The sequence below is a fragment of the Pezoporus occidentalis genome, unplaced genomic scaffold, assembly GCF_034315485.1.
Source record: "Pezoporus occidentalis ecotype Australia unplaced genomic scaffold, CSIRO_AGI_Poc_V1 ctg4, whole genome shotgun sequence".
In the NCBI taxonomy this organism is placed as follows: Eukaryota; Metazoa; Chordata; class Aves; order Psittaciformes; family Psittacidae; genus Pezoporus; species Pezoporus occidentalis.
Window position 1 is genome coordinate 19,576,508 of NW_026915724.1, and position 27,698 is coordinate 19,604,205.

Genomic DNA, 27,698 nt, shown 5'->3' on the forward strand with positions numbered 1-27,698 from the left:
GCCGCCGGGTTGCGGCGGGGGGGGTGGGGGGGAAGGTTGGCGCGCCGCCGCGGCGGCGGCGGCAAGCGCGCGCCGCCTCAGCGCCGCGGTCCCGCCTCGCCCCGGGCGCCACGTGACCTTCGGGGAGACGCAGGACGCGCGCGGCCCGCAGTGCGCGCGCTGGGAAGGCGGCGGCGGTGGGAGGGGGCGCGGTCCCGGTCCCGGTGCCGGTCGCGGCTTGTCCGTCCGCAAGGGCGCGCGTAGCAGCTGCCGTACTCTGTGCCTGCCCCGCGCAACTCGCGCCGGGTGGGGCAGGAGGCGGCCGCGGACGTTTTAACCGGCGAAGGGGTACGGAGGAGCAGAGACAGTAGCGGCCGCGGCCTTGCTGAGGCAGCCATCCACAGCCGGGTGCGGGTGGCTTCGTTCCCCCCCCCCTCGCCCTCCCCGCCTTCCCCTGCGATTCCCCTGTTCGGCCCTGTGTTGGTGTCGCGAGCTCGGTTCGGTCGTGGAGCTGCATCCTGGGCACCTACCGCGGGCACCAGCCCGTTCCGCCAGGCGCGGGGTGAGGCGGTCGGCAGTGGAGTGCGCTCTGCAGCTAGGCGCAGCAGTCTGAGCTGTGTCTCGGAATTAGCGCCTCGTGAGGAGGATGTTCAAGAAGAAGCAGAGTTCTTCGTGCTGGTTTATACATCTGTCATTGCATCCTGTTGAAAGTTATCGGAGTACCCTAAGGGGACTGGAAAACTGGGGGGGTTTATTATTTTTGTATTTTTTTATTAAACTGTAGCGTTGCAAAATCAGAACGTGTCCAGCAGGCCGGGTGTGCATTTCAGTTCAGCAGCTTCCTTGCCCATTGGTTTTGTGATTCATGCCGGTGCTCACTGAAGCTGGTTTGATAATTTGCTTGAGTCACGCTATTGCCCAGAGGCCCTGGGTTATATTGAGACATCATATATACTGGAACAGGAGAATAATCTCACAAAAATCTTGCAGTATAAGAAAGGAGGCAGAGAAGTAGCATAATAGGAAATAGAGCTTAGGTTTCGCAAATGTGAATTATCACTATCAATGTTACTTCTTTATTTTACTGGACTTCTGTCTGTCTACCAATTACTTTGTCATCTGTCAATCTGTTTACAAGAGTTTTGCTAAGAACTGGCTTTGCCCCAATGGTTGTTAGAGCCATTTTGGGCTGTTGCATAGGTTTTATATAATTGTCACATAAGAAATTGGGCTAGTTAACAGCATATTCACTGCAATTGACAAAAGATGTGCTAGCTGGCAGAGTAACGTATAGACAAAGTTAATTGTGATAGTCCATGTATCTATAAAAATATCCTTAATAATCTTTTGTATGAGTCCTACACAGAGATGAGATCTTTCTATTTGTCTGTACCTCCTGGGACAAAGTTGCGTAAAAGATTATAGTCAGTTAGTTTGCTTATTTGCAAATAACATAAATCCCTTTGAGCACAGAACTAAAATCTATCCCTGCATAGCTTGCAGTTTGGATTTTTAAAGGAAGCTGTTTGTGGAAGAAGACACAAGCTCAGGATTGCATGGGTAAGGTGACTATTTTATATATATGCAAAAAGAAAGGTCAGATTTCGCGCCTGTCCATTTTGATAATGTTGTTGTGTCAGAAATTCAGTCAATTTTGGAACACTTTCCAGGCCTTGGGATATAAAGATGTAACACAGATTAATGAAGCAATTTTCTACCCTTCAGCACAATCATGTTTCAGCTGGAGCAGTTTTCTGAAGAGGCCTCTCGTTTGAATATAATATAATAATAATTACATAGCCACATTAGCATAATGTCTGTTGCAAGCACACAGTCTGTGCTTCAGCAAATAGATCATTTCCCTTCCTTAGTTGGCATCTAAGTTGCTCAGTTTGTGAGGGCAGCCACATCAGTGGTTCCTTTAACACTAATTTTGTGTTCCTGTGATCTCTTTGCTGGTCGTGACAGCGAGTGATTTTTTTTAGTTGAGGGGTTTCTCCTTTCCAGCATTAGACAGCCCTGTTCACAGGAAGATAAGAGGTAGGGGCTCAATCTATCGTATGTCCTCAAATATCATTTTTAAGCTAGATCCTATTATAAAATTAAGCCTAATCCAAAAGCAGGCAAGCTTCTTAGGGGGCAGAAAAATCTCTTCTTGTAAAGGGGTAAGAAATTGTTAAGTCTTACTTGTCTATTTCATACTGGAATGGGTGTTTCTGATTAAAGAGCATTTATTTAAAAATACAGTGTTTTCGCTTTAGGTAACCTTTTCATTCCATAATTATCTCCAGACAATCAGAAGGCTACAGAAGTAGACAGCCTTCAGTGTTCTCCTTTTGTATTACAGTATCACAGTATCACAGTATGCTGGAGATTGGAAGGGACCTCAAAAGATCATCTAGTCCAATCCCCCTGCCAGAGCAGGAACACCTAGATAACGTTACACAGGAATGTGTCCAGGCGGGCTTTGAATGTCTCCAGGGAAGGAGACTCCACAACCTCCCTGGGCAGCCTGTTCCAGTGTTCCGTCACCCTCACTGAGAAGAAGTTCCTTCTCAAGTTTAAGTGGAACCTCTTGTGTTCCAGTTTGCACCCATTACCCCTTGTCCTATCATTGTTTGCCACTGAGTAGAGCCTGGCTCCATCCTCGTGACACTCCCCCTTTATATATTTATAGACACTTATAAGGTCACCTCTCAGTCTCCTCTTCTCTAAACTATAAAGACCCAGCTCCCTCAATCTTTCCTCATAAGGGAGATGCTCCACTCCCTTAATCATCTTGGTTGCCCTGCGCTGGACTCTCTCCAGCAGCTCCCTGTCCTTCTTGAACTGAGGGGCCCAGAACTGGACACAATATTCCAGATGGGGTCTCACCAGGGCAGAGTAGAGGGGAAGGAGGACCTCTCTCGACCTACTAACCACCGCCCTTCTAATACATCCCAGGATGCCATTGGCCTTCTTAGCCACAAGGGCACAGTGTTGGCTCATGGTCATCCTGTCGTCCACTAGGACCCCCAGGTCCCTCTCCCCTACACTGCTCTCTAGCAGGTCGTTCCCCAACCTATACTGGAACCTGGGGTTGTTCCTGCCCAGATGCAGGACTCTACACTTTCCCTTGTTATATTTCATCCCGTTATTCCCTGCCCAACTCTCCAGCCTGTCCAGGTCTCGCTGGATGGCAGCACAGCCTTCTGGCGTGTCAGCCACTCCTCCCAGCTTAGTGTCATCAGCAAACTTGCTGATAGTACACTCAATTCCCTCATCTAAATCATTGATGAATATATTAAATAAGACCGGTCCCAGTACTGACCCTTGAGGCACTCCACTAGTTACAGGCCTCCAACTAGACTCCGCCCCATAGACTACAACTCTCTGGCTTCTCTCCTTCAGCCAGTTCGCAGTCCACCTCACTACCTGGTCATCCAGTCCACACTTCCTCAATTTAGCCGTGAGGATGCTGTGGGAGACTGTGTCAAAGGCTTTGCTGAAGTCAAGGTAGACCACATCCACCGCTCTGCCATCATCCATCCACCGTGTTATTTCCTCATAAAAGGCTAAGAGATTGGTCAAACATGATTTCCCCCTGGTGAAGCCATGTTGACTGCCCCTCATAACCCTCTTATCCTTGATATGCTTTAAGATGGCACCAAGGACAAGGTGTTCCATCACTTTCCCAGGTATGGAGGTGAGGCTGACCGGTCTATAGTTACCCGGGTCCTCCTTCTTGCCCTTTTTGAAGACCGGAGTGACATTTGCTTTCCTCCAGTCCTCAGGCACCTCTCCCGTTTCCCAGGACTTGGTAAAGATGATGGCGAGTGGTCTAGCAATGACTTCCGCCAGTTCCCTCAGCACCCGCGGGTGCATCCCATCTGGACCCATGGATTTATGGACGTCCAGATAAAGAGCAGATATTCTCTGCTCTTTTGCACTTACACATAGATTATGATCAAGCTGTAGAAAAGGCTTGCATTTTCCACAGCTGCATCAAGTGAGATTTGTTTCCACTCTGATTGTGTGGAGTTACACACTATATAGTGGTGTAGATAGGATCTCTCTACATCTAGGCATGATTTGCAGTCCTTGTTGAGCCATAACTCAGTGGTAGTGAAACCAGGGACTCCAGGCCAGAGGAAACCTGCCACCTCATTTGCATTCATTTTGCTTTTTCACCAGAAATGTCACTGTTATTTTCCCCATCAGGGAGAGGGGAGGGTGTGATGAGAGTGACTGCTTACTTTTGGTTGGTTTGGTTTCTGATGGGGAAATAATTTGAAAGCATAAATCATACATAAATCAGTGGCTCTCTGGCTGTTCAACTGCCAGATCATGTCTAGCAGCAATAATGTGTGAGAGAGGGAGCCTGCATAGGGCTAGGCAAGAAATGATGAGGGGTCTCCAGCAGGATACAAAGCGCCAGGGGTAAGTCACAGGTCTGGGAGGATACGAGGTGCTAGGCATGGCTTTGGTGAAGTCTCAGAAGTGTGGTTCTGTAGAGAGTAGAGAGCTGTAAGCGTAGGGATGTGGCGACCACCAGCTTGCATTGGTCCCTGAGAGCTCAATGTGTTGCTGACATTTGTAGATGAAAGAAAAAATGGCCTTTTGCTTAGTTGTTACAACAATTATATATATATATATATGTATTAATACAAAACAAAGTCTTTGGCCACATACGGGGAAAAAAAAAAGATGACATCATTGATGAGACATTGTTGATGTCTCATTGCCTGTTTGTATGCATACAACACCCAGAAACCATTGTTTGTAGCAGTCATTTATCCCATGCTCACCATCACCCCTACTCATATTACAGCAGCCAGGATATCCTTAAACATTTATTTTTTATTGTTGTTTAGACTCTTACATCTTACTCCTAGTAAACCTGAGAGACTCTTTATCTCTGCATCTTAGTCATGACTAGCATATGCCCTCTCAGGAGCGTTTCAGTAGCTTCTCAGAGATCAAAATGACATTATGATAGGATGTAACAAATTGGTTTAGTTTCCATTTAGCAGTTGGAAAAAATTAGGAATGTTAAAATGTTAATAGCCAGATCCAGGCCTGTAAGGAACTGTAACCCCAGGCCACCGAAATATTTAAGCACACCAATAGTCCTGCTTTAGTTGATGAACTTGTTTGTAGCTTTAGGATATTTGGTTAAGTCGGCACACTTGGATCAAGTGTCATGTAAGCAATATTTCTCCATTCAGTCATTAGCAGGTGTTTCACAAACCATTTTGTGATAATAGATACGGTAGGGTTGCAGGCCTCCTGCTATGAATCTCCTTATTCTTGCCAAAATCACAGCCTAATTAAGAAGGGTTTATTCTGCGCCTGTTAGCATGAGTGATGAAACGGTGAACTGGAAATAACTGTATCAAATTGAATGGATGGTATAAGAGCAAAGTGGGGAAAGAGGGAAGGAAAGGTGTTGCATTTGAAAATGTGCACAAGGAGAAGGATTACAGGAAAGGCATCTTGTGTAATGAAATGGGAAATGAGAGATGGGAAGTCAGCAGAAGATTGCAGCCGAATCTGGTGCCTTCCTTCCTCTCCTTGCCAGCAGTCTTATCCCCCCACCGTTTCTCTCACAGTACCTTCATCTCCCAAAGCCCTCGTGGAAAGAAAGAGTTTTCTCTACTCTTTACAGCTTTTGTGTCTCTTTTGCCTGGCCAACATTTTGCTTCAGTTCTTAAAACTTACTGTCCTTTTAGGAAGACAAAACACTTGTGTGGAAAGATTTGGTTTGGATGTCTGTCTAGTCAGTGGAAGTGCAGCTTATGTGGAATCTCATTCATGTGTTCACCTTACTGTTCAAGGATACAGAGCACTACACCAGTTCAGGGATGATCTCACTTTGCAGCTAATTGCGTCAAAGATTATGGCTTTGAGTATCGCCAAATTCTGGTTTGTCACTCTCAGGCCACAGATCTTCCTCAATAACTGGGTCACAAATCTAGGATTAATTCTCAGAAGAACTCAAGGACACCTGGAATCACAATGACTTTATGACAGTGGAAGACAAAGTAAAACCCTCTTTTTCACATCTTCTTTCATCTTCAGAAATAGCACTTCGTAATTTTGGAAAGTGATTAGATAATTTAGCTTAATGCTACACTTTCTCACACTCTTAAATACAGTTGTTATAACGGAAGAATATGAATTTATAATAGAGTCGAATATAGAATTGAATTTGAATTTCAATAGAGAGAGTAATGCATGCTGGAGTGGAATATGTAGGCAAGAAAGAAGATACTATCCAGAAGGGGCACTTCAGATAAACATTGGAATCAGTGTCTGGTTTTAAATGTAGTCAAATGATTCTGTTTGATAGGCAATTCTGTTGCTTCAGAAATGATTTGCATTCTATCATCATGTAATGGAACAGAGACTGGAACAAATTTTCGTAGTCATCATGAAGAATAGAACATATATATACAGAATGCAAGAAAAATTACTCAACCATGGAAACATAATTAGACTTTTATATACTCAACAATTCTATTAATTTTGAATATTTGGTATACATTTGTGAGCAACTACAGCTTAAATAATAAAAAAAATGCTTTTTCTAATTCTTTGAAATGTTTATTTGTGTATATCTTGTTTACCATGCATCACAACACCGTGCTTTTGGAGAGCAAATCATTTCCAGTAAAACAATACTGGTGTGACTGCATTTCCAGCTTTTTGAGGAACCATCCTCAAAACAAAAGAAGCAAAACAAACAAACAGAAAAACCCCAAACCTCCACCCTAGTACATTTTAGTTTGTTTTTTTTTTAAGTATTTCCAGTAGGCTTCAATTGAGTATCAGGAAAATACTGGCTTCTTGTTTTTTTTTCAGTAAAAAGCTAAGACCTAATTCTGCTACAGTAACACAAAAGATAGATCTGCCATTGGCTTCACACTGGGCAAAATGGGTTTTGTAATCTGAGATTTGAGACATTTTTAGAACATTCGTGTGAGATCCAGCTTGTTTTCTATTAAAGCTAATGAAAAGACCCCTGTGGCATTTTGCAGGAATTGGATCAGGCTCTCAGTGGTACAGGCTGTTCTATATATATAACTTACATGCTGCCGTTGGTGTCAGTGGGAGATGGGCTCCCAACCCAAAGGAGTTGTAGGAAGTGATGGATTTTTACAGAGGTAAGGCAGGTTGAAATAATTGCCATGGCAAAGAGGAGTTAAGAGTTTTGTGAAACAGCTGCAGCTTTGTAATGTTTTGAAAGGCCAGACTGTAACTCTGCGGAGTGATGTAATCTCACATCTTTATAGAAATTTACCTTTTCTGTAACAGTTGCGTGAGAACCTACATGTGTTATGGTTCTCATTTTAAAAGTCTCCTAGTGTGGAAATGCTCCTCAGTGCATTTCTGTTACGGGAGCTACGCTCACATCATTTGCTGCTGGGCTACTCCAGTCTCCTACTAATTTAAACTATAATACATAGATGTAGAACGAGATGCAATGTAGAACTGAATCAAGCTCTGTGTGTCAGTACTTAAGTCTAGCAGGATGATCTTAGTTGTAGTTCAGTCTGTATTTTAAAGTTTCTCCCACCACTTGTTTTTGTATAGCAGGCACGTTTTGATTTGTGTAGTGTGATTGCTGCAGCAAAAAGTATGGAAGGAAACGAGCATGTGGGGCAGCTGATACTTTATGGGTTAATACTGTATCCACAGTACCTCACCAAGGCCATGAGAGAACTAATGGAGAGGACTGAAAAGCAGTTATCTAAGCCTGAATGATGTGAAATGCCCAGATGTCATCCTGATTCACCTGATGGAGCAGGTTTGCTTGAAAGAAACTTGGATCAAAAGAAAATCTACTTATGACACCCCTGCATCCATGGGAGATAGTTCTGTTTCTGGGAACCTTCCTCTGTGGCCAAACTAGTCATGGTGAAAAGTACAGCCCACGTGACAGTAAGAGGACTGTATGTATGGTTTCGTTGAGAAAGTAAGCAGGGTCTGCCTCAAGCTGTGGTGGCCTACAAATATCAATTAACAAAGCCCCGTAATTTATATCACCATTCTTTTGCAGAGTAGTAAATAGGCCAGTTCTGGACAGGATTTGCTCTATTAAACTCTTCTTATCATGCACATTTTTTAGTAAGTAAAATCACCTTGTCAGTACATGGATCATTGTTTAGATACTTAGAAATTGCTGCAGTGCAAGTAATGTGGTACTGAGACATAAGTACCCATCTACTGTGCATTTAAAGTTATGAAGCATTACAAATGTTACAAAAAACACTAATAAACTTTTGTATTAAGGTATGGCTGCTCATGAATCTCAGCTTTGACTTGTCATCCTGATCACAAGATCCCATTTGTTCTTTATTCAAGAACAGGGGGGTTTACACAAGCCTGTTTTTTCCAGTGGTTTCTTTCCCTGCTTATCTAAGCTTTCTGTGTGCTGAGGAACCTTTTCCGCTACTGCTGCCTTTCCACCAGTCTTCTTTGCTGCTTGCTGGTTGCTTTTTGTATCCTTTTCTTTTTCAACAGGGCAGATTTCATTTATATCAGGTGTCTCTTTTGTCGCAGAAGTCTCTTCTACAAGTAATAAGATTTTCCTCCATTTACTATGCTCAGCAACACAGAGGTACATAAGGTAAGTTTTGCTTTCACATTGGTTATGACCTTATCGTGTTCTTTTCCTCTTCCCATACCCATAGAGAGAGATACAGTATCACAAATGACATTACTACTTTTTACAGAACCAAAAGCAAGCCCAAGTCTTTATGGTCTCCGATGTCTTTTTAAAGACATGTAAAGAATTGTTTCTCACATAACTCACCTAATTTACAGAACTGCTCAGAAATGTCTAGGTTACCCATACCATTAAGGCAGGAAAGGAAAGAAATGTATTTAAATATTTGTTCTTCCCTTAAGAGCAGAAAGGGGAGGGGAATAGAGTGTAAAATGTTCTGTCAGCAATGATATAACATGTATACACAGAAAAAATACTTAGGCAAAAATATGTGAAACAGATGTTCTGATAATGCTGGAATTTAAGCCTTATTTGGAGCTAAAATGCTCTACATGAGGGACTGGTAATTGTGCAGAATAAATCAATGTCCAAGTAGCAATTATATAGTAAAAGTCTAAAGGAACAGTACAATTCTGTAGCGTGTAAGAATGCTGAAACACCAGAGAGCTTTTCATTTTCTACCTTTTCTCTAAATTGGACAAAAGGTCACCCATAATTCCAACTTTACCATTCAATATGGACATAAAGAGAATAATTGATTAATCTCAAATAGTGGTTCTACAATCAGGATTTTCTAAAACACTTTGGCATTTAGAGCCTCTTAATTAGCAAGGCCCTTTTGGGTTTCGGGTTGTGGTTTTTTTTTGTTAACTGTCAAACATCTACCTGAAATAAGTCTCCCTTTGGAAAATAACACCATCTGTGTATATATAAATGCTTAGGAGGTCTTTCCTCTGCATCCAGGAACTTCAAAGTATTTATTATTGCTTAAAAAACTTGTGTCAGCCGGGTGAGCCAAGATGAGAACTCACAGCCCAGTAGAAAGATGATTTAAAAGTGTTGATTTAAATGTCTTTCACTGAGGTTTACCTTTGCTTTTATTGTTAAGAGCAGATACACTGTAAATTTGAATGTTTGGGATCAGAGAAATATTGATTGGCACAGACTATTAACTGCACGTTTACCAGTTTGTTCCTTGGAGTAGAGGACCATAAAGATAAAAGTGTTCTTACCTTTCTTTTCCCTTTCCTTCCGTTTGCTTCCTGTTGTCATTTTTTTCTTTTTAGATACAGTTACATTATTTTGATCATGTCCTTGGACTGTGTCTGTCTGTCCTGACACAGAAATCACAATCACCTGAAGCAAAGCAAGAACAAAAAGGGCACAAGCGAGAAATGTGGGTGCATCACAAATTCAGTTTGAAACCACCACAACAGAATCCTAGACAGGAATATGTCTAGGAGCAGCTATTACTCTCTAACTTTCAGAGATTTGAAACATACACCTTCCAAAGCGAAGTAGGATCCAGGCTGTTATCTGGGAAATGTCCCACTTGTATTCCCTCACAATTTTCCCAAAAGATGGGATGCAGGAGAACAGATTTTTGAAGATAAAGCAGTAGTAATAAACTGCTGCCAAAATGCACTCATTATTAAAAATATGCTAATACTAAACAATAAACATAAGTTATCAGGTATTGCAAAAAGCAAGTCATATTCTTGTTTGCACCGTGGAGGATGGAAGAGGTGTGATACTTGGTTTTAGGGTGTATGTTGTCCTGGCACCAAGATGGAGGGACCTGCTTATCGTCCTTTAATTGGCTTCATGTCATACTAAGCAAAATTATCAGTTAATTTTACATTAGTTCTTTACACTCAGAAGAATCTTGCTCTATCTCCAGTTGCAGATATTCTCATGATTGTATCTTGAAATTTTAAAATTAAGCTGTTTGATATGCAGTTGTTGTGACTAGTCTGAACTTTTTTAATAACAGGTATGGATTCATTAATGTACGTAATTACACACTTGAACCTTAAAATTGCAATAGTGTCATCGAGCTTGATACTTGAGTTTTAACTATTTTAGGAGATAAGTGAAATGCTGAAAACACATTAGTTTTACGTAATTTCATGTTAAAAATACCTGTGATGTGAAATCTATCCTGGAAGTTTATCTATGCCAAATAAACTTAACATCCTCCTTAAACCAGTGGAACTGTTTGTGCATGAAGTTAAGCACATGCTAACATGTTTTGGTAAGTTATAAATCGTAAACCTGATCTAAATCTGGATTTTTAATTTTTTTTTTAATTATTAAGATCATAAAATAGCCCTTTATAGAAACTGACTTAAAAAAATATTTTAAAATTGCAAAAATAGCCACTTTCACCATTGATAACTGGTTTTAATCATTACTTGAGAATTCCCTCATGCTTCCACTTTGCCTTTTACATTAGCTGACACTAAACTTCACATGTCAAGGGTTTAAAATTAAGAGAGAAAGTATGTGGAAGGTCACACACATATGCTTATACTGAAAACATACACATTAGTTCTTTAGATTTTGGTGTGAAGAGTTGTGCTGTTCTAAGACTAATAATTACGAGAATTATTAATATGGGACATTTTTAATTAGCAATTGGGCTGATGACTGCTTCTGATCATATATATGTATTCTGTAACATGTATATATTGCACATATGTCTAGAAGAATGGACATACATGTACATTCTGTTCTTCCTCAGCTAATAGTAATCAATGGCATTGTAAGTGTGTTCACAGATCTGGACAAATGTATTTTTTTGTCTGAAGCATTTTTATCTGAAAAAAAAAAAACACCACTTCTCTTATTACACTCCAGTGAAGATTCTTTTTGTAGCTTTAAGACATCTTGACAAAATGTGTTATTTCTGATCTCCAGTGTTAAGTTTGGATTAACTTAACTGAGGTCTCAGTCTAGCAAAATACTTACCTAGCACCCTTCAGTAAAAATTCATAAGCATGAATTGAATGAACTGAATGAATGAACCGGATTGGATGAGACTATTGCTGTGTCTAAAGGTGCAAAAATACCTTGTTGAGACATGACACAGTGAAAGTCCAGACAGAGAGGTGTGAAGAGGTGCTATTGTGGGTTTTATCGTGAACAGTGAAGTGAAGATTAACAGTGATCTAAAGGGAAGGTAGAGGTAATCACAGTGGTGAAAGCATTAAGACACTAAAATATTGTGCACAACTACCAGAACAGTGACTAGTAAAACAAGACACAGTGAAACAAGCTTGTGATGGAAGGAAAGAAGTGAATTCAGTTTATTTGTGAACACAGAGGAGAGTTCATACATTTTTGCAGACACACACACACATTAATATTCTGGCCTCCTAAGCATAATTTTTATTTATGTTACAGTACTTTTACCCCAAATGGGCAGATTAAACAATATTTATGGACGTAAATGACACCCATACTAAGGCCTCTGTAAATTAACACAGCAATACAAAGGGGCCTTAATGTAGACAAAACCCAGCACTAGTTTCTCCATGATTTAATTCTCTAACGCATTCCATCTATGCTACTTTACCAATGTTGGAACAAATCTAAACTGCTGCTCAAAAATGCCTCAATCATTTTTTATCTTTCCATCTACCTCATCAGTTGCCTCCATTAAAACTTCTTCACCCTTTCCATTTTTGTTGTAGGGTCAAATGCTTCAGGAAGAGGGTCAAATGGTAGACCTGTGTGTACAGCCAGCATGCATTTGGCCTGACTGAAGATGCCACAGTTAGGTTCTGTGAAGTTAGCAGTAAGAAAATATTAAGGTAAGGCCCTGTTTTCCCTGGCACAATTAAGCAAGTTAGAAACAAAAGTGAAGTGAATGGAGGAATCCAAGGCTGCCTGCCAAAGCAGAAAGCCATTTACACACACAGATTATGTCACCCTATCATCCAAAATCTCCCCCAGACTTCTGTTTTCTAGTCTTAAGTTCATGCTTTTGTTTTCTTTTCTTCTTTCTCTTCCTCAGACCGTCTCTCTTCCTCAGGTATGTACACACTTACAGTGACGTCGCTTATCTCTGTGCCGTACTTGTTCTTCACCACAATGGAGTATTTCCCAGAGTCGAGTGTAGACACACTGGAGATGGTAAAGCTGACGTTTTTTCCAGATTCAAATTTCAGGATGCAATTAGCATCTGATACAAATGATTTTTCGTTCTTCAGCCACGACACCTCTGGGGTAGGATCTCCCCAGACAGTGCAAGAAAGATTAAGTGCCTATAGAAGAAGTACAAAATGATTGTAAGTCAGTCAGTAAATATCTGCTGTGATTTTTGATAGCTGACTCTCCAAATGATCCAACTCCCCACTTAGCTTCCTGCTTTTAGTAAATAGATGTATATTATCATCAGTAATCAATAATTTTTGTCAGTCTTCTGTATTATAAACGAAAGTGAGGAACTCAGTTAATTCATAAACTCCATTAAAACCTTTAAATATTTCATGGACCTTCTTCTTTGCTCTCATAATCATCATCAGAGCTTTCCCCATGCATACTGTTTAATATAAAATTAGATGTTGTCAGCATTTTGCATGTTCAAGCTGAAATAAGAATTTGAGGAACCATCGTGAACCGTCATTCAACTTAACATGAATGTATTTCATGTTACGCTCACTATGTATTTACCCCAGAAGTGAAGAAAGTGTGCCTGCCTTTTTAAATAACTAAGAACAAAGTGTCCCTGGACTATATTGTTTAATTTAGAAACTTCTTAAGCTGTGCCCTGACAGCTCTTCCAACAGACTTGAATTGTTTTATGCAGTCCTGTAAAACTGTTCCCAATGTAAATCAATACAGGCTTTACCCTTTCTTTGGTGTTCACATAAGTATTTCCCTTTAGTGTTCTGAAGGACTGGATTCAGTCTGATCAGACTGAAGGAAGTATCTTCATTTTGTTGGCCCTTATAGGCTGTCATGATAATATCTACAATGAGAAATCTATTGAACAGACTACCTTCCTTTCACCTTTCTGCCTCTTATCCGATAGTGTGATGGTGGAAGATGGGGCAGAAGAGAGACACCTAGGAGGCTGCTGAAATGAGCAGATAGAAAAAATGGATACCTCTGTAAAAAAAAAGAAAGATTTTTGTACCTCTGAGAACAAAATAAAAATCAAATAAATCCCGCGTGTCTTTCCTCCATCAACAACACATAATTCTTGGTAACAAAGGAAAGGCAGAGTCCAAGTGAAAGGTGGTTATGGCAGGGTGGAAATGGCCTCTATCTGATTTCCTGCAGCACCTACAGATGGTGACCATGTGAGGCTGTTGACTGCCTCCTCTTAAAGCCCTCTGGTGTGAATGTGAATGTGGTTTGGAATGCCGTATCAGTCCATCTTTTTGAAAAACAAGGGGAAAACAAGAAGTTTTACATTTCCTCCTCTTCCTTATCGCTCGATACAAACATGACCTCAGCCTCAGCCAGGCATTGCATACTGGCCCCTTCAGGTGCTTAGTATGTTTTTATTGTCTTCTGCTTCTCTAGCAGGCAAAAGATTACCACTGAGTGGCCCCAGCTGCCACTCCAAGGTGCTAGTGAGCTGATGTCCATTTCCAGACAACCTTGTTGGTGGCATCATTCAAACCTTGGGTGTCTGAAGTGGTGTCAGTACTCCTTAATTCAAAGAAATTCAAGCAGCAGTGATGACTATTCTAAATCATCCCTTATAATAGCTGCATTTTGCTTAACCTTGCACCAGTAGCTCCTGTTTGACATCAGTGCTCCTCTTGATGTTCCCAGCTCTTACTATTTATTTACCAGCTACTAATGTGCAGAGATGTATCTTATTCACTATGTAGGTGGTGAAGTCTTTGGTTTTTGGGAAGGTAAGCCTATAATTATGGAACCTTAGCCAAGGAGAAGCGATTGCCCACTGTGTCTGCTCCTATCTGTTTCAGATTTTCTCATCTTCGGGCAGGATATTGTATTTGTTCATGTATATCTTTATTACTCATATTACTCATACATTACTGATTATAATGCTGCATTCAACCTGATATCCTGGTAAAAAAGTGTGCCCTGTACTCTTGGGGGAAGAGGCACCCTTCCTCTTCAAAATAATCCCCTTTTTCCGGTACTTGTCTGGCTCTAATGGTCATCTGGCTTGGGGGGGGGGGGGGGAAATGGCTGGAAACCTGTCAAGTTGTTGTGGTTAGTGATGAAATCTTTGAGGAAATCTGATGTATCTGAAAAATGCTGGGCAAGAAAACCACATCTCTTTGAGATGGGTCTTAGTGTTTCAGAGCTCCACACAAGAGTTCCCATAGCAAGTCTGGACCTGGATCGCTGAGGCATGTGGCCTTGGAGAAACCAGCAACTGCAACTCTTTGTGCCCCCCACTACATTTTCTGCCTTTCACTGCCGATTATCATGAGTAATACAGGTGGTAGAGGGAAATGTATCATCCTATTTCATGTGTCACCATTCCTCTTGCATATTAGCACAAACTCACATGGGCGGTTTGTGCTAAGATATGTTTTGATTTTGGCTGGGATAGAGTTAGATTGTCTTTACAGTAGCTGGTATGGGGTTATGTTTTGGAGTCATGCTGCAAACAGTATTGATAATACAGAGATGTTTTCATTGTTGCTGAGCAGTGCTTACACAGAGTTAAGGCCTTTTCTGCTCCTGACACCACCCCACCAGTGAGCAGACTGGGGGCACAAGAAGCTGGGAGGGCACGCAGCCAGGACACCTGACCCCAGCTGACCACAGGATATCCCATATCATATGGCCTCATGCTCAGCATGTAGAGCTTGGAGAAGAAAGAATGGGGGTGACGTTTGGAGTGATGGCATTCGTCTTCCCAAGTAACCGCTATGCATGATGCAGCCCTGCTTTCCTGGAGATGGCCGAACACCTGCCTAACCATGGGAAGTGGTGAATGAATTCCTTGTTTTGCTTTACTTGCACATGCAGCTTTTGCTCTACCTGTTAAAACTGTCTGTATCTCAACCCATGGGTTTTCTCCCTTTTACTCTGCTGATTCTGTCTCCCAACCCACAGGGGGAGGGGAGTGAGCAAGTGGCTGTGTGGGGCTTAGTTGCCAGCTAAGGTTAAACCAGGACAGATGCCAGTGAGTGAACTGAAGCAGCTCAATCAGGGGAGCCTGCTCCCTTCTTCCAGCCTACCTGAGAGGGCACTTACCGCTGGCAGAAATGTAGAGTGGGGAGTTTGTGGACAGAAGGGTATAAGATGTTGCCTGTAGGTCTAAACATGCCTGTCAGAATCCTTAGCCTCTCCTTTTAAAAATAAACCCCCTTTACTCACTTACAGGCCTTCATGGAAAGAGCCACTTTGGTTAATTTGGCTGGCTGTACACAAAACTTATGCTGGTATTCTCTATCAGGTCAAATTCCTAATATGAGCTGACACTTAGCCTTTTCCAAATATACCACACTGCTGAAGAGCATTTATGTCTATCAGTGGAAGCTTCTTAGGCCATCTGGAACACTGTTTGATTAACACTGGGTAAACACTGGTTCGTTTGTTCTCACACGTATCCTTCAGCTCACATGCAGGAAGATAATAAATAGCATCACAGTCACAGTATTGAGATATGCATATGCTTGGAAGTTCAATCTAGGGATACCAGTCTGTTCATATAACTCTGTAATTATGGCTGCACTGGTACTCAGAATCAAAGCTTGCAACTGACAGTCCTCTGCTACCTCATTTCTTCCTTTTTCGAAATCCTTGATGACTGTGCAATTTGCATGCATTAGACAACAGAGAACTGCATTGCCCTTTATCCGGCATATTTGCAAGCAATAGAAGATGAGCCAACACCAGCCAAAAAAACACTGTTTTCCCTGATCATTCTCTGTCCTACTCTGATTATCAAAATGATTATCTACTCAATCCAGAAACATAAGGTCAAGGATATTTGTCTTGAGTTCTCAGAGTTTTTCAGTCATTTGTTCAAACATCACAAATGTTCTTGCTGTGAAGGACAATGTGTGCCCGGGTAACATTCTGCAATTAAGTTTTTACAAACTCTCTTTTTATAAACAGTTCACATTTTGCTTTCGTGAGCCCATACTCAACTTCATATCAACTCTCTTTTGGCAGAAAGCTTAAAACTAATAATAACTACCCAAATTTATCCCCTGCCAAAGCGATATGAGAGTCTCATCACCAGATGTGAGCACAATTAGTGCTCCAAGCATGAGCACTATAAGCTGAGAATCTGCAAATTCATTCTGTTTCTTTGTGTCTTCTACCTACAGTTATAATACTCACGAGTCCTTCTTACTTCTACAGCATTTCCCAAACTGCTAAATCCCTTAATAAAAGGTTTAATCAGATGTTATTTTATTTTGTAATACCAACATATTTAATTTTCCCAGAACTGCTGCAGCCTACTGCCTGTTGGCCATGATACATCTCACATTGTTAAGTGAGGCCAAAATTCTAGATTCTTAACACTCTGCTCAGCTTGTAATCAAATACTTTTAACCAAGCTGACTTATTGCCAGATAAAGCCAGAAACATCAGGAAGCTGCCTTAAGTAGTTGTCATGTTACAGGTTTTCAATGACATTCACGTGCCCTATTTTAATGTTCACACATACTGTAAAGAGGAACTGGCTAGTGGTAGAGGGAAGTGAAGAGCCGGCACTTCTTGGTCTCACTACTATTAAGCAGCAGCTTGTAGAACCAGTGTGCTGGGAAAAGGTTTCGAGACTGAGAACTGACTTTCTGGGTCATCTGTTCTGTGCTCAAGCACTAATGTAGCTGTGTTCCTCTGGGAGTGCCTCACAATACTCTTTCAGCTAAACTCTGTTAATATAATCAAGTGTAACACCAGTTACTTTTTTGACTTGCTTCTCTTTTACACTCATGAAATAGAGAAAACTCTCTCCTTTTGTCTGGGCAAGAGAGTTGATTTATTACTAATAGTTGGTTTACTATTTTTACACAGTTTAAAAGCCAGCCTTGAGAGGTGTAATTATCCTGCCACATTGCAAGAAAGTTAACTGCAAAAGACACAGGATGACTAGCTATCTGGTAGAAAAAGGAATTAAGCTTCCCTGATACCCTGTTATAAAAGAAAATCTAACTGTGAAACCTGTGCATGAATTTTTAAAGAGCTGGTTATATAAGGAGTTTTAACTCACATTGTCTTCTCACTTTTATCTAATGCTTAAGAAAAGACACTGCCCTGAATTCATAAACCCATCTGCTCAAGGCTGTTGAATTATGTACAGAAGGCAGGCAATGAATAAATAATGTAGCAGATTTTAAAGAAAAAAAAAAAGTTAATATTTTCCCGCTATTGAAAGGCATTCAAGCCTGTTGTGTAAAGCTTCAGTTAATTTACTGTACCTTGCCCTCCTGAATGGTGACAACATCAGGCAAACCTCCGACGACCCGTGCGCGATCTGGAAATAAGCATAATTTTCTTTAGTGTCTCAAAATCAGCTATGTCCCAGATTCTGTTTCCCTCTAGTTCTTTCCTTTTATCTTATCTATGTACAACTTGTCTCTAATGTGTCCGCTAGCAGAGAACTATTCAGCATTCTTAGCACACACCATTTGGACTTAAGAAAAAGTTGAAATCACAGCAAAGGATGTGTTAATAGTTGGTGTCAATCACTTTGCAGAGGGGGACCAAAGAGCATGTGTCATGCAGAATTTGCTATCAATTCAATGTTACTTCTGATTGCACAAAAGACATCTGAATTTTTGAGATCTGGTAATCTAAATTTTTAGTGTCATAAACTAAAAATGTTGCTTTTCCAAAAGGAAATGAATGACACTTAATGAAGTGGTTCAGATGAGGTTTTAAATCTAAATGCAAAGACAGACTTCAGTCTTGACGGCAACAGTGAAATTCCACCACTTTGTGCATATCTGTGTGTAAATGGGGTTGATATCTGCCCTAGTTTTAAGCTCAGAGTCCCATACGAATCTCACACAAATACAAATAAGCTGATCATATGCAGGCTTTGGCACACTTATTCTGGAATATGGATTTTGTTCATTATATGTCTTGGTGGAGCCTGACAGAGGAAGGAAATGACTATACAGAATGTTCCTTTCTAATGTACTCTGTAAAAGATGTGCTCTGGAGCACAGAGATAGCAGCCTTATGAGACGAGAAACGGGACTGTGTTATGTCACTTAACATGCCAGCCCCTTATAAATGGTCCAGGGTTAGAAAGGAAGTGTCCAGGGCAGGGCTATTACTGATCTCTTTGCACTGTCTCAGCTGGGACATGTAGGGATCACTGTATATAGCCAAGCCCTGCTCTATGTGGAGTATATATCCAGGATTAATTAGCTCAGATCTCTCTACACATTTTTCTCCAATAACTTTTCAAATTCCAGTTTTTATACATGTCTGAAGATCATCTGCAGTGGGAGAATTCTCTGATGTCTTAGATTTTTTTCTATGTATTTTTTTGTGAATAGGGAGAATATTGAGCTTAATTCGAGTTGATTTCTGATTATTTACTCCTTAAGTAATTAATACCTACATTTGTTTTAATAGCTATATCAGAATTGACACACAGGGAGAAGTATGAGGAGATTCAGGGATCTGTGTTTAGGCATCTGTGTTATGCAAAACCTACTGCTGTTTTCTTACTCATTTCTGTCACTTGACATTTTAGATAGTTAGAAACTAGCCAAGTTATTTCCTCCATCTTTGTAAACAAAGTGACTTTTGTGCAGAGGACATGTATGAGAGATATCAGCAACAAAGCTAATTTTTAGAGCACACTAACTGGTAATGAGAACAGGAGCTTAGATGGGAAAAATCAACATAACCTATAACTATAATGTGATGAGCTACGATTTGCACCAATGTTAAATGACTAAAAAGTTGCTCTCCTTGTTTCTCCTTGGTATAAGGTCAAACTCATTTTAGGATGAGCACATGCACATATGCATGTATGCATGCCCTCTCTTTCCCAACACACATCCTTCCTCGAGAGGAAGAAAATCTTCATAAACAGTTTATGGCAAACATTGTCAAAGAAGGCCCACTTACTTTTCTCTGCAATTAAGGCTTGCCTAGAGTTGAAAGAAACAAAAAGGAAAGTTCAATTTCAGTTAAACTTTACTTAGACTGATTTAAAAATAGCTTATCTTTTCAACTGCCTTTAATCTGTTAAGGAAAATCTCATAATTTGGCAATAATGCTTTTTTGGTTTTTTTTTTTTCCATTATCTGTTACATAACAGTTACAGCAAAGAAATCACATGCAAAACTCCTACAGGCTTCTGTAGGACTAATATTTGTTTTATAGGATATAGTTAGCTCCAGCACAAAACAAACAAATACTGTTACTATTTTATGGCTACCATTACCATATTTAGATGGCATAATACTTACTTCAGTGACTGGAACTCAGCAATGGCATCATCAAATGCTTTGTAAAGAGAAAAGTTGATTTTAAAGGTAGATTCAGAGATAAATCATCACCAGTTTCAATTAAAAATGTAGAAAAAAAAAAGATGTGGCATCATTAAAGATATATTAATGGATGGATGCATATGAATTGCATAAGCATTAAAATACTGAATTGTTCAACTAATAAAGGCCATCTTGTATAAGACAGCTATTATATATACATATGAATGCATAAACACTTTTTTTTTCTTCTAAAAGTCAAGCTTTAAGACAAAGAAATAGGAGAGAAATAGGCTGAAGTAATTTCACAAATGAGAGAAATAAACCCACAATTCACCACCTAAATAATAGCTTATAGCAGTGGTCTCCCAAAGTTTTTTGATCGCACACCCCTATCTAACACTTTTTTGAGTATGCATCCCCAATCTATGTATATTTGTTTATAAATTATGTAAATGTACTACTGAAGTTCTCATATTTTCTTCCTGCACCCCAGCAGCTCATCTTGCACATACCCCACTTCAGAGAACACTGGCTTAATGAATACAAGCTACTTCTTTTTCTCATCTGCTCTGAAGTGTCACACTGATGGCCATCAGACAGCAAACTGTCATCTCCTTTGTTAATTCAGGCTAAGCTACCATCATTGGAGAGGTCAGCCTCTCCCACTTGAAAGGGAACACATCGTCTCTTTTCTCAGAAAGTGGAGATAGAGTACAGAAGAAGCAACATGGAGATGATTATAAGGTTATTGCCCTTACACAGGGCTTGCAGACCCTAAGTGAAGCTTTAGGGCTGGTAATGACTGGGAATGGAAACTCAGCAGTTTGGAAGGAGTTAATCTATTCCTTAGGATCTGAGATGTCTCTCAGAGTAAAAGCTTCCAACAGTCAATCCAAATAATTTTAGCTGTTCCTCTAACAGTCCTTCATCATGATGATGAAAGGTCTTGACATCTCTGAATTACAAGGAGCCTCATTATATCCATCAAAGAAATAACAGTAGGAAAGTAACAGAACAAACTTGTTCTTCAGTTCCTCCTCCGAATATTACTTGGAAGGGAGAGATACAGAAGGCATTCAGTGCTACAACTTGTATTTAAAGCTGCCAATCAATGCCAGTAACAGAAGGGATTTTGTAAGATAGCTCAGAAGCTGGGTTGACAGGCAAACTGTAACTGGGTATTTGGAATAGGAAAAAGCCCTTCATAATTTATGATCTGAGAACACAGGTTGGGGAAAGCAAATTGCACTGTCCCCACAAACACTGCCAGGCTGCTAGGTGTGCACACAGACCCTACAACCCAAAGGGTAACAGGTCTGTAGCAAGATACTGCTGTAGATGCTCCTACCCTACCACAGCTTAATGCTCACATACAGATGATGTTAGCAGATGGAATGGCCTACCTTGTCCAGAAAGATCCACTGTCTTTTTGTGTACTGTTTTACCATCAAAGAGCTCCATTGTGTATTTGCCTTTATCCTGTGGAGTTGGCTCACTGATCTGCAACCAGATCTGCTCCCCGGTGACACCAGTCTTCACTCGGTCTGTAAACTTAATCTGGGTATCACTGAAAAACACAGAACAATGTTACCCTTTTGTTTTACTGGAGTATAAATGGCATTTGTTCATGTTGAGTCACTGAGTACGTCTGCAGATTTCCAAGCTGCTATAGTATGCCACCATATTCTGAAACGTCTTAATTCAAATTCTTGCTAAAGCTGTGGGCCAAATGGACATAATCGATATAGCAGTCTTTCCCTGTTCAAGGTCTAGCTTTCCTCAAAGCCTGCAGAAAGGTTATGCATCTTAGTCTATGACCTGAGCTGTAAAAGAGTTATACGGCTTTAAAAGCCGTATCTCTGAAGGGTAATCCATACAGCCTCAAACATTCAAGTTCTCTTTTTAGCATAGGTTTATTTCTGTTTAGGCAAAACAAAACCGTACAGGGCTGTACCTACAAAAAAACCACACTTCTGTCACAAATGGTGTTTGTCCAGTTGGAATGTTTTCTGACGGTCTGCTAGGCTTTGGCATTTACAATTAAACTTACTTTGACCTACGTACATCTTCTTCTACAAAATATATCAATTTCTCAGCTTCCTAGCAGTTAATTAATTAATTTCTCAGCAGTTAATTGCCCTGGAGGAAGCGAAAGATGTTTGTCAAATAAGCCACTCATTTTCTTTTGATGTTTAAGCTCATAATTTCAAGAATACTGGAGACACAAAGAACTTTTTTTGCTAGATTAATTTGATGTGCTTCAAGATGAAATTAGTTTCTAAAAATTAAATAGAGAAGACACAGATAGAGAAAGAAAAATACATTTAAGAGGGGAAAAACACAGAATATCTTATATTCATTTATAGTTTTGAAATACTTAGGACTTTTGGTGATACTTGGCACCAAATGGGTGCCAAGAATCAGGAAATCCTCAAACTGCTTTCATTTCTCTGACAGAGTTACTGAATAGCATCAGTGTAAATAATTATAGACAGCCTGCAACAGCAGATCCTGGCTATTGAGAGATCAATAATTCACATTCCATTCTAAAGACTAACTGCTACCATGTCCTCAGGAAGTGAAACAGCAAGAATAGTAATAATACATTTGAAGCGATCTAAGTTGTTTACTTCTTTGGGTTTTCCAGTACACACTGTTTGTGCTGGCTGAGAATTCAAAGCTGTCTCCTGGATATGGATATGCAACTCCCATTAATTTTATGGGGTGCTGGGCATTCAAATTCTTTTTAAAAATCTCAGTTCTGTCTGTCTTGGTTAGGTCCGTAGTGCTCACAGGAGGGGCTGTCTGGATTTTACTGCCCCAGGCACACGATGGAACTTGCTTTGCCTCCTAAATGTGAGCCCATGTGTTAAGAGGATGTGCCTGCTTGTCCCAGTTCCTGTGAATTGTGGCTTCTAGACAAGCAGATCTCCAGGCTAGGTATCTCTGAAAGTATGGAGCTGGCCTTTTAAAGCTTGTCAGTCTCTCAGGTTGTGTTTGCATCATTCCTTAAAACTGATTCAGGAAAAAATGCAGCTTCCATCCCTGAGGTGGGAAGTGCTCTGAAGCAACACAGCCCTGACAGCATCCCATGGCACGGGACTATCCATCTCATGAGGAAAACAACAGGAGGCCGTTTTACCACCAATGCCTGACTCCTGTACTGGTTTCATATGGATGTAATTCATTGAAACTAACTCATATGAGAGAGGGACCCATGAAAAATGTCTCCTTCATATATCCATTTTTTTTCCCTGAGTCTACCAAAACAAAATGGCACTGACTTTTGCCAAGTTTTGTGTACTTACTTGTGCACCCAGCCTACTCTCAGATCATCCACATAATGAGTAACATAGGAGTACAGCCTGATACCCTCAGCTGTGCTCTGGATTTTCAGGTCTGTCGCAGATAAAGCTGAAAGAAGAGCACATGGTTTTATACAGCCATGCAGCCACTCATTGTGTGTCACAACGAGTCATTCACTGGAAAAGAGAATTAAGTGCTTACCAATCCTTCTGCATACTTCATTCATCAGATCTGCAAAAGCTGTGGAAATAAAACCCAGAGACTAAGACTCTGTGTTGTCTGCAACTCAAGCACAGTCAATAAAAGGACAACTACTGGCTCTGAAATATTCTCCTGCAGTAGATTTGAAAAAGAAATCAAAAGTATATTAAAAATCTGTGTGATGCAAAAATACAGCCTTTTATTCCATAATTTCCAGTCTTCATTTAACTGAAGCCTCGATGATTACTGCTGCAGCTGAACAAACCTGTATTATTCTATTTTTTTTTGGTAAATGACACTGTTCAGTTGGAATGCCAACCCACCTATATACATTCTAATGGACAGGGTTTGTTTCCACTTGCTTAGAAATCTAAGTGAAATTTTAAAAATATAGTAATCACAATGAGTGGAAAGGCCCCTAAATAAATGAATGGCAAAACAATAAAAAAGTGAAATAATTTTACATTTTCTGGTTCTATAGCTTTTTTTTATACTTGTAGACTTACATTACTGATGGCCCCCTGAGGAAGCCTGTTATCATTGTACAGAATCCAGATACAATAAGCTGTATTCAAACGTTATTTGAACTGAAAAATCTCGCTTTTTCTAATGAGATGATTTTGTACACAGAAGGAGCAAAGCCACAGGAGGGTGACACATGCAGTTGCCTGTATTACCCTGAACCCACTTGTAGGCAAGCAGTCAGGCTGTCAGCTGGTGTGACTGATGGCATGAAGAAAGTGTCTCTGACCTGTGTCCTTTAGCTTTAGCTGGCTGGAGTCCTTTCCTCTGTCATCCTTCAGTATGACTTCATAAGTGCCAGCATCTTTCTTAGAAAACTGCAATATTATAACAATAAAACCAGTTTTCAGAACAGCTACTGTAGAAAAATTTAGAATTCAGAACCCAGCTGATGTCTTATCCCTGTCCCCAGGGAGGTGCCTGATGCCTAGGGCTGGGGATGCCCTAGCGCCCTCAGCTGCCGTGCTCCTGGCTGGGATGGTGGGATAGGCCTTGCCTGGGGGTCCTGGGCTACAGCCACGGGGAAGTCCCCAACCCCAGGGTGCCCTGACTCTTCCTCTCTTCCACAGCCAAAGAGCCAAGAGTGAAGAGATGAAGAGGTGAATGCAGTTCACTCCCCAGGAGTCTGCAGTGAGGCTGGATATGGACCAGACCTCTATGATGACTCCAAGAGGGTGGCCCTCTGAAAGCCTGAGAGACAAGTGCTTTCCAAATGCCATTTGAAACATAAATGTGGTCTCATTCTGCTGTTAAAATGACATGCAGAGGAAGTGACAAGCTTATTATCTCCTCTGTCATCATTTCCTGAAAATCTGAGCGAGCAGTTACAGACATTTGCTTTAGCTAAAACACAGACGTCTTGTTTTTCCATTTTTAAAACCCACTTCCTTTTTTGATTGTTTTGCTAAAATATCAGATTAGATCATATCATACATCTGAATTCACAACACTAAATTCAGCTGAGGACTAACAAGGACAGTCACTCACCTCTGATATCAGCAGAGTACACACTCCATCCTTAAAGTCATGTTCTTCATCTACCATTATCTCTCTGTCATCTTTGTACCATAGGATGTGTGTTTCCTTCTTAATGTTAGCCACCTAAGATGGGTGAAAACCATATTGTAATTATTCTCTTTGAGTAGGGGAACTTAGTGTTGCATGGGTTAGCCTGTTCAAGTCTCTCAGAACAGCAAGCTTTACAACTTGATAGCAATGAGTTATTGCAGGCCTCCATTTTAAAACAAGGGTTGCAAGAGAAGAAAACAGCAGGGATAAAAAGAGAAAAAGACTGCTAACAGCCTCAAGGAGCCCAGGGAACCAGTGGACCCTGTCCAGCGATTTCTACACACGTAAAGCAGCCAAAAAAGAGAAATTCCCAGGGTTTACAAAGACTTGTCATTCTTATTCAGATGCCTTTTCCTGGGTGGGTGGCTGACAGACCTGAAAAAAAAAGTGCAAGCTATTTTTCAAGGTGTTTTGTTACACACAATGAGCAGTGACACCAGTGTGATTAGTCCTCAGAGGTTCTGTACCATTGGGCATATTGGTATAAAAGCAAAGGGCATGTCCCTTCCCACCTTCACCATCTAAGTAGTGTTAGGTCAAAGTGCTTTGAACATTGTACTCAATGTTTTCTTTGTCCCTTACCTTACATTTCAACATCACATTACAGTCATCAGTAACTTCCCATCCCAGTTTATCCACAAAATGAGGACCTGTTTAAAATAACACATGTATTTTTAAAGGTCACATCAATAGTATTCATGATACAAACCCAAAGACAAATGTGTTTTTCTTCACACATTTGTTATCTTTTAATGTAGTTTTATTTTTCCTATTTCTCTTTCAGAAGGTAATCAACCATAGAACAGAACAAACACCATCTACTTCAAATTAACATGTAAATATAAACAAACTCTTAACAGACTAACACATATGAGATTCATACAAATATCCATATTATCACCTTGTTTCCTGTGCCACTCTTTTCTCTGGAAATCTGCTTCATCCTGCAGCTTTTTGAATACTAGGAATTAAAATAGTAAGAAATACAATGTTAACCATCATGTGCCATTTGTATGGTACTGAACACAGCTGCAACTCTGTTCTTTGGAGGTCACTAAGGATCCTGCCATAGGGTCAAGTCTTCACTGGACATTTTACAGATGATTGCAGCTAACTCAACTTCCCTAGCTGCTTGCAGACATCAGGAGTTTAATGTGTCATGCCTGATGAAGCATAATCCCCAATCATACAGCTGCTTTATGCTCTTGGTAGGAAGGCAAATGAGCACCAGCAAAGTTAGCAAGCTGCTCAAGCTCTAAAACTTGCAGCCTACTTGTTCGCAACTGAATGGGCTTCTTACAGGGGAAATTTTCATTCCACCCATAGAAAAGCAAACTCTGACAGGCTGCAATATTTACATTTTTATAACAATTCCCCTTCTTGCCAGCACTTTAAAAATTTAAGTAAGTTCACACACATGCCCTGTCCTATATGAGGCAGGCAAGTACTGTGACATGAAAAAACACTGGAACATCTATTGTATTGAAAACAGTGGAAAGCAATGATGACAACTGAGGTAATCTCAGTATTATTTTTCCAGCCTACTGTGCAATATAGATTAGCTCACCATCACCAATGAGGACAAGGCTGGACTGATTGGTTGCTTTTCCATCCTGCAGTTGGAAAGTGTAAGTCCCTTCATCCTTGTCCTCAAGTTTATCCATAATCATTTCAACAAGGCCAGTCTTCTGGTCCACTTTCATTTTATATTTCTTCAGGAATGGAAAGTAAGGAAGCAATTAATAGGTATCAGAATCAGCAAATATTTGTCAAATGTTATATGGTGTCTTCGGTTGAAATTCTGTTTTCTGTATACAGATTTCCACTATCTCTAGCACTATCTCTAGTACAACCAAATAAGAAATCTGTTAAAGGTGAAGCCTGCTTACTGATGCTATACAAGCACGTGACATGCCTGTTGTACAGTGATTACTGTGCTCTTTTTCAGAATTTCTGCATCTCTTCAGAATAACACTTTCTTTAAGGATGGTTGTATTTTTATAAGGTTTTGTGTAGAATGCTCCATCTCTGCCTTCTACCTGATATCAGTGTTGCAACAAAAGCATGCCATGCCATGTCTTTGGGAGTAACAAGTCCTGCTGCTGGAAACAAGCACTTGGGAATCCTTGCTTAATATAATAAACTCCTCCAGACAGCAGAGAGAATGACAACCAACCACAAGGGTATTCTAGAGCTATAGATGAAGGATAGAATGAATCTGGTCTAGTGCAGTGACTCCTTGCAGACCACAGTAGCTGCTTACCTGGGCCTCCTATGGGTCCCACTAGTTAAGAGAATGTGTGGTACTCACAAAGGTGGTAGGAAATCATTTAACTCCACTTTGTAAACTGCGTCTAGAATAACTTATTTGGAGCTCAGAACTATGGACAGACTCTTTCTAATGATGCTCTCGATGAGAGCATCATAGCTCTCCTGTTTCTCATGAAAATGCGTTAGTGTGGAACACTAGTTGGAAGAATGTTGGAGACAGACATTCATACCCATTGGTATTTATAAAAATGCAAACACATATAAGCAATGAAAAGACTTACCTCTCCATTGAAAATCTCCTTATCATTAAATATAAAGTTGGCCTTTGCATTGCCAGACAGTTTTTCAGCTTGCAACCAGAATCTCACTTCCCCTTTTTCCAAGATTTCCACTGCCAACTCAGAGGCAAGTGGGACAGCTAGAAAGAAAGAGAAGAATGAAGCATATAC

General features: G+C 40.5%; 1 protein-coding gene across 6 annotated transcripts in view; it reads right to left on the bottom strand.

Moving 5' to 3' along the window:
- Positions 1-6,542: 6,542 nt before the first annotated feature.
- Positions 6,543-27,698, bottom strand: part of MYOM1 (myomesin 1) — a 76,699-nt gene continuing 55,543 nt past the window's right edge. For 3 of the 6 annotated variants that reach the window (XM_062632895.1, XM_062632898.1, XM_062632897.1), the window contains 15 exons: positions 27,531-27,667; positions 26,546-26,690; positions 25,880-25,939; positions 25,561-25,628; positions 24,898-25,011; positions 24,140-24,227; positions 23,389-23,427; positions 23,190-23,295; positions 21,285-21,448; positions 19,861-19,897; positions 19,517-19,539; positions 17,848-17,903; positions 12,523-12,738; positions 9,703-9,826; positions 6,543-8,532 (listed from right to left, as the gene is read on the bottom strand). In XM_062632895.1, the coding sequence (XP_062488879.1) occupies positions 8,321-8,532; positions 9,703-9,826; positions 12,523-12,738; positions 17,848-17,903; positions 19,517-19,539; positions 19,861-19,897; positions 21,285-21,448; positions 23,190-23,295; positions 23,389-23,427; positions 24,140-24,227; positions 24,898-25,011; positions 25,561-25,628; positions 25,880-25,939; positions 26,546-26,690; positions 27,531-27,667 (1,589 nt within the window). In that variant the 3' untranslated portion in view covers positions 6,543-8,320. The other 3 variants (XR_009967453.1, XR_009967454.1, XM_062632896.1) reach the window with 2 other exon arrangements.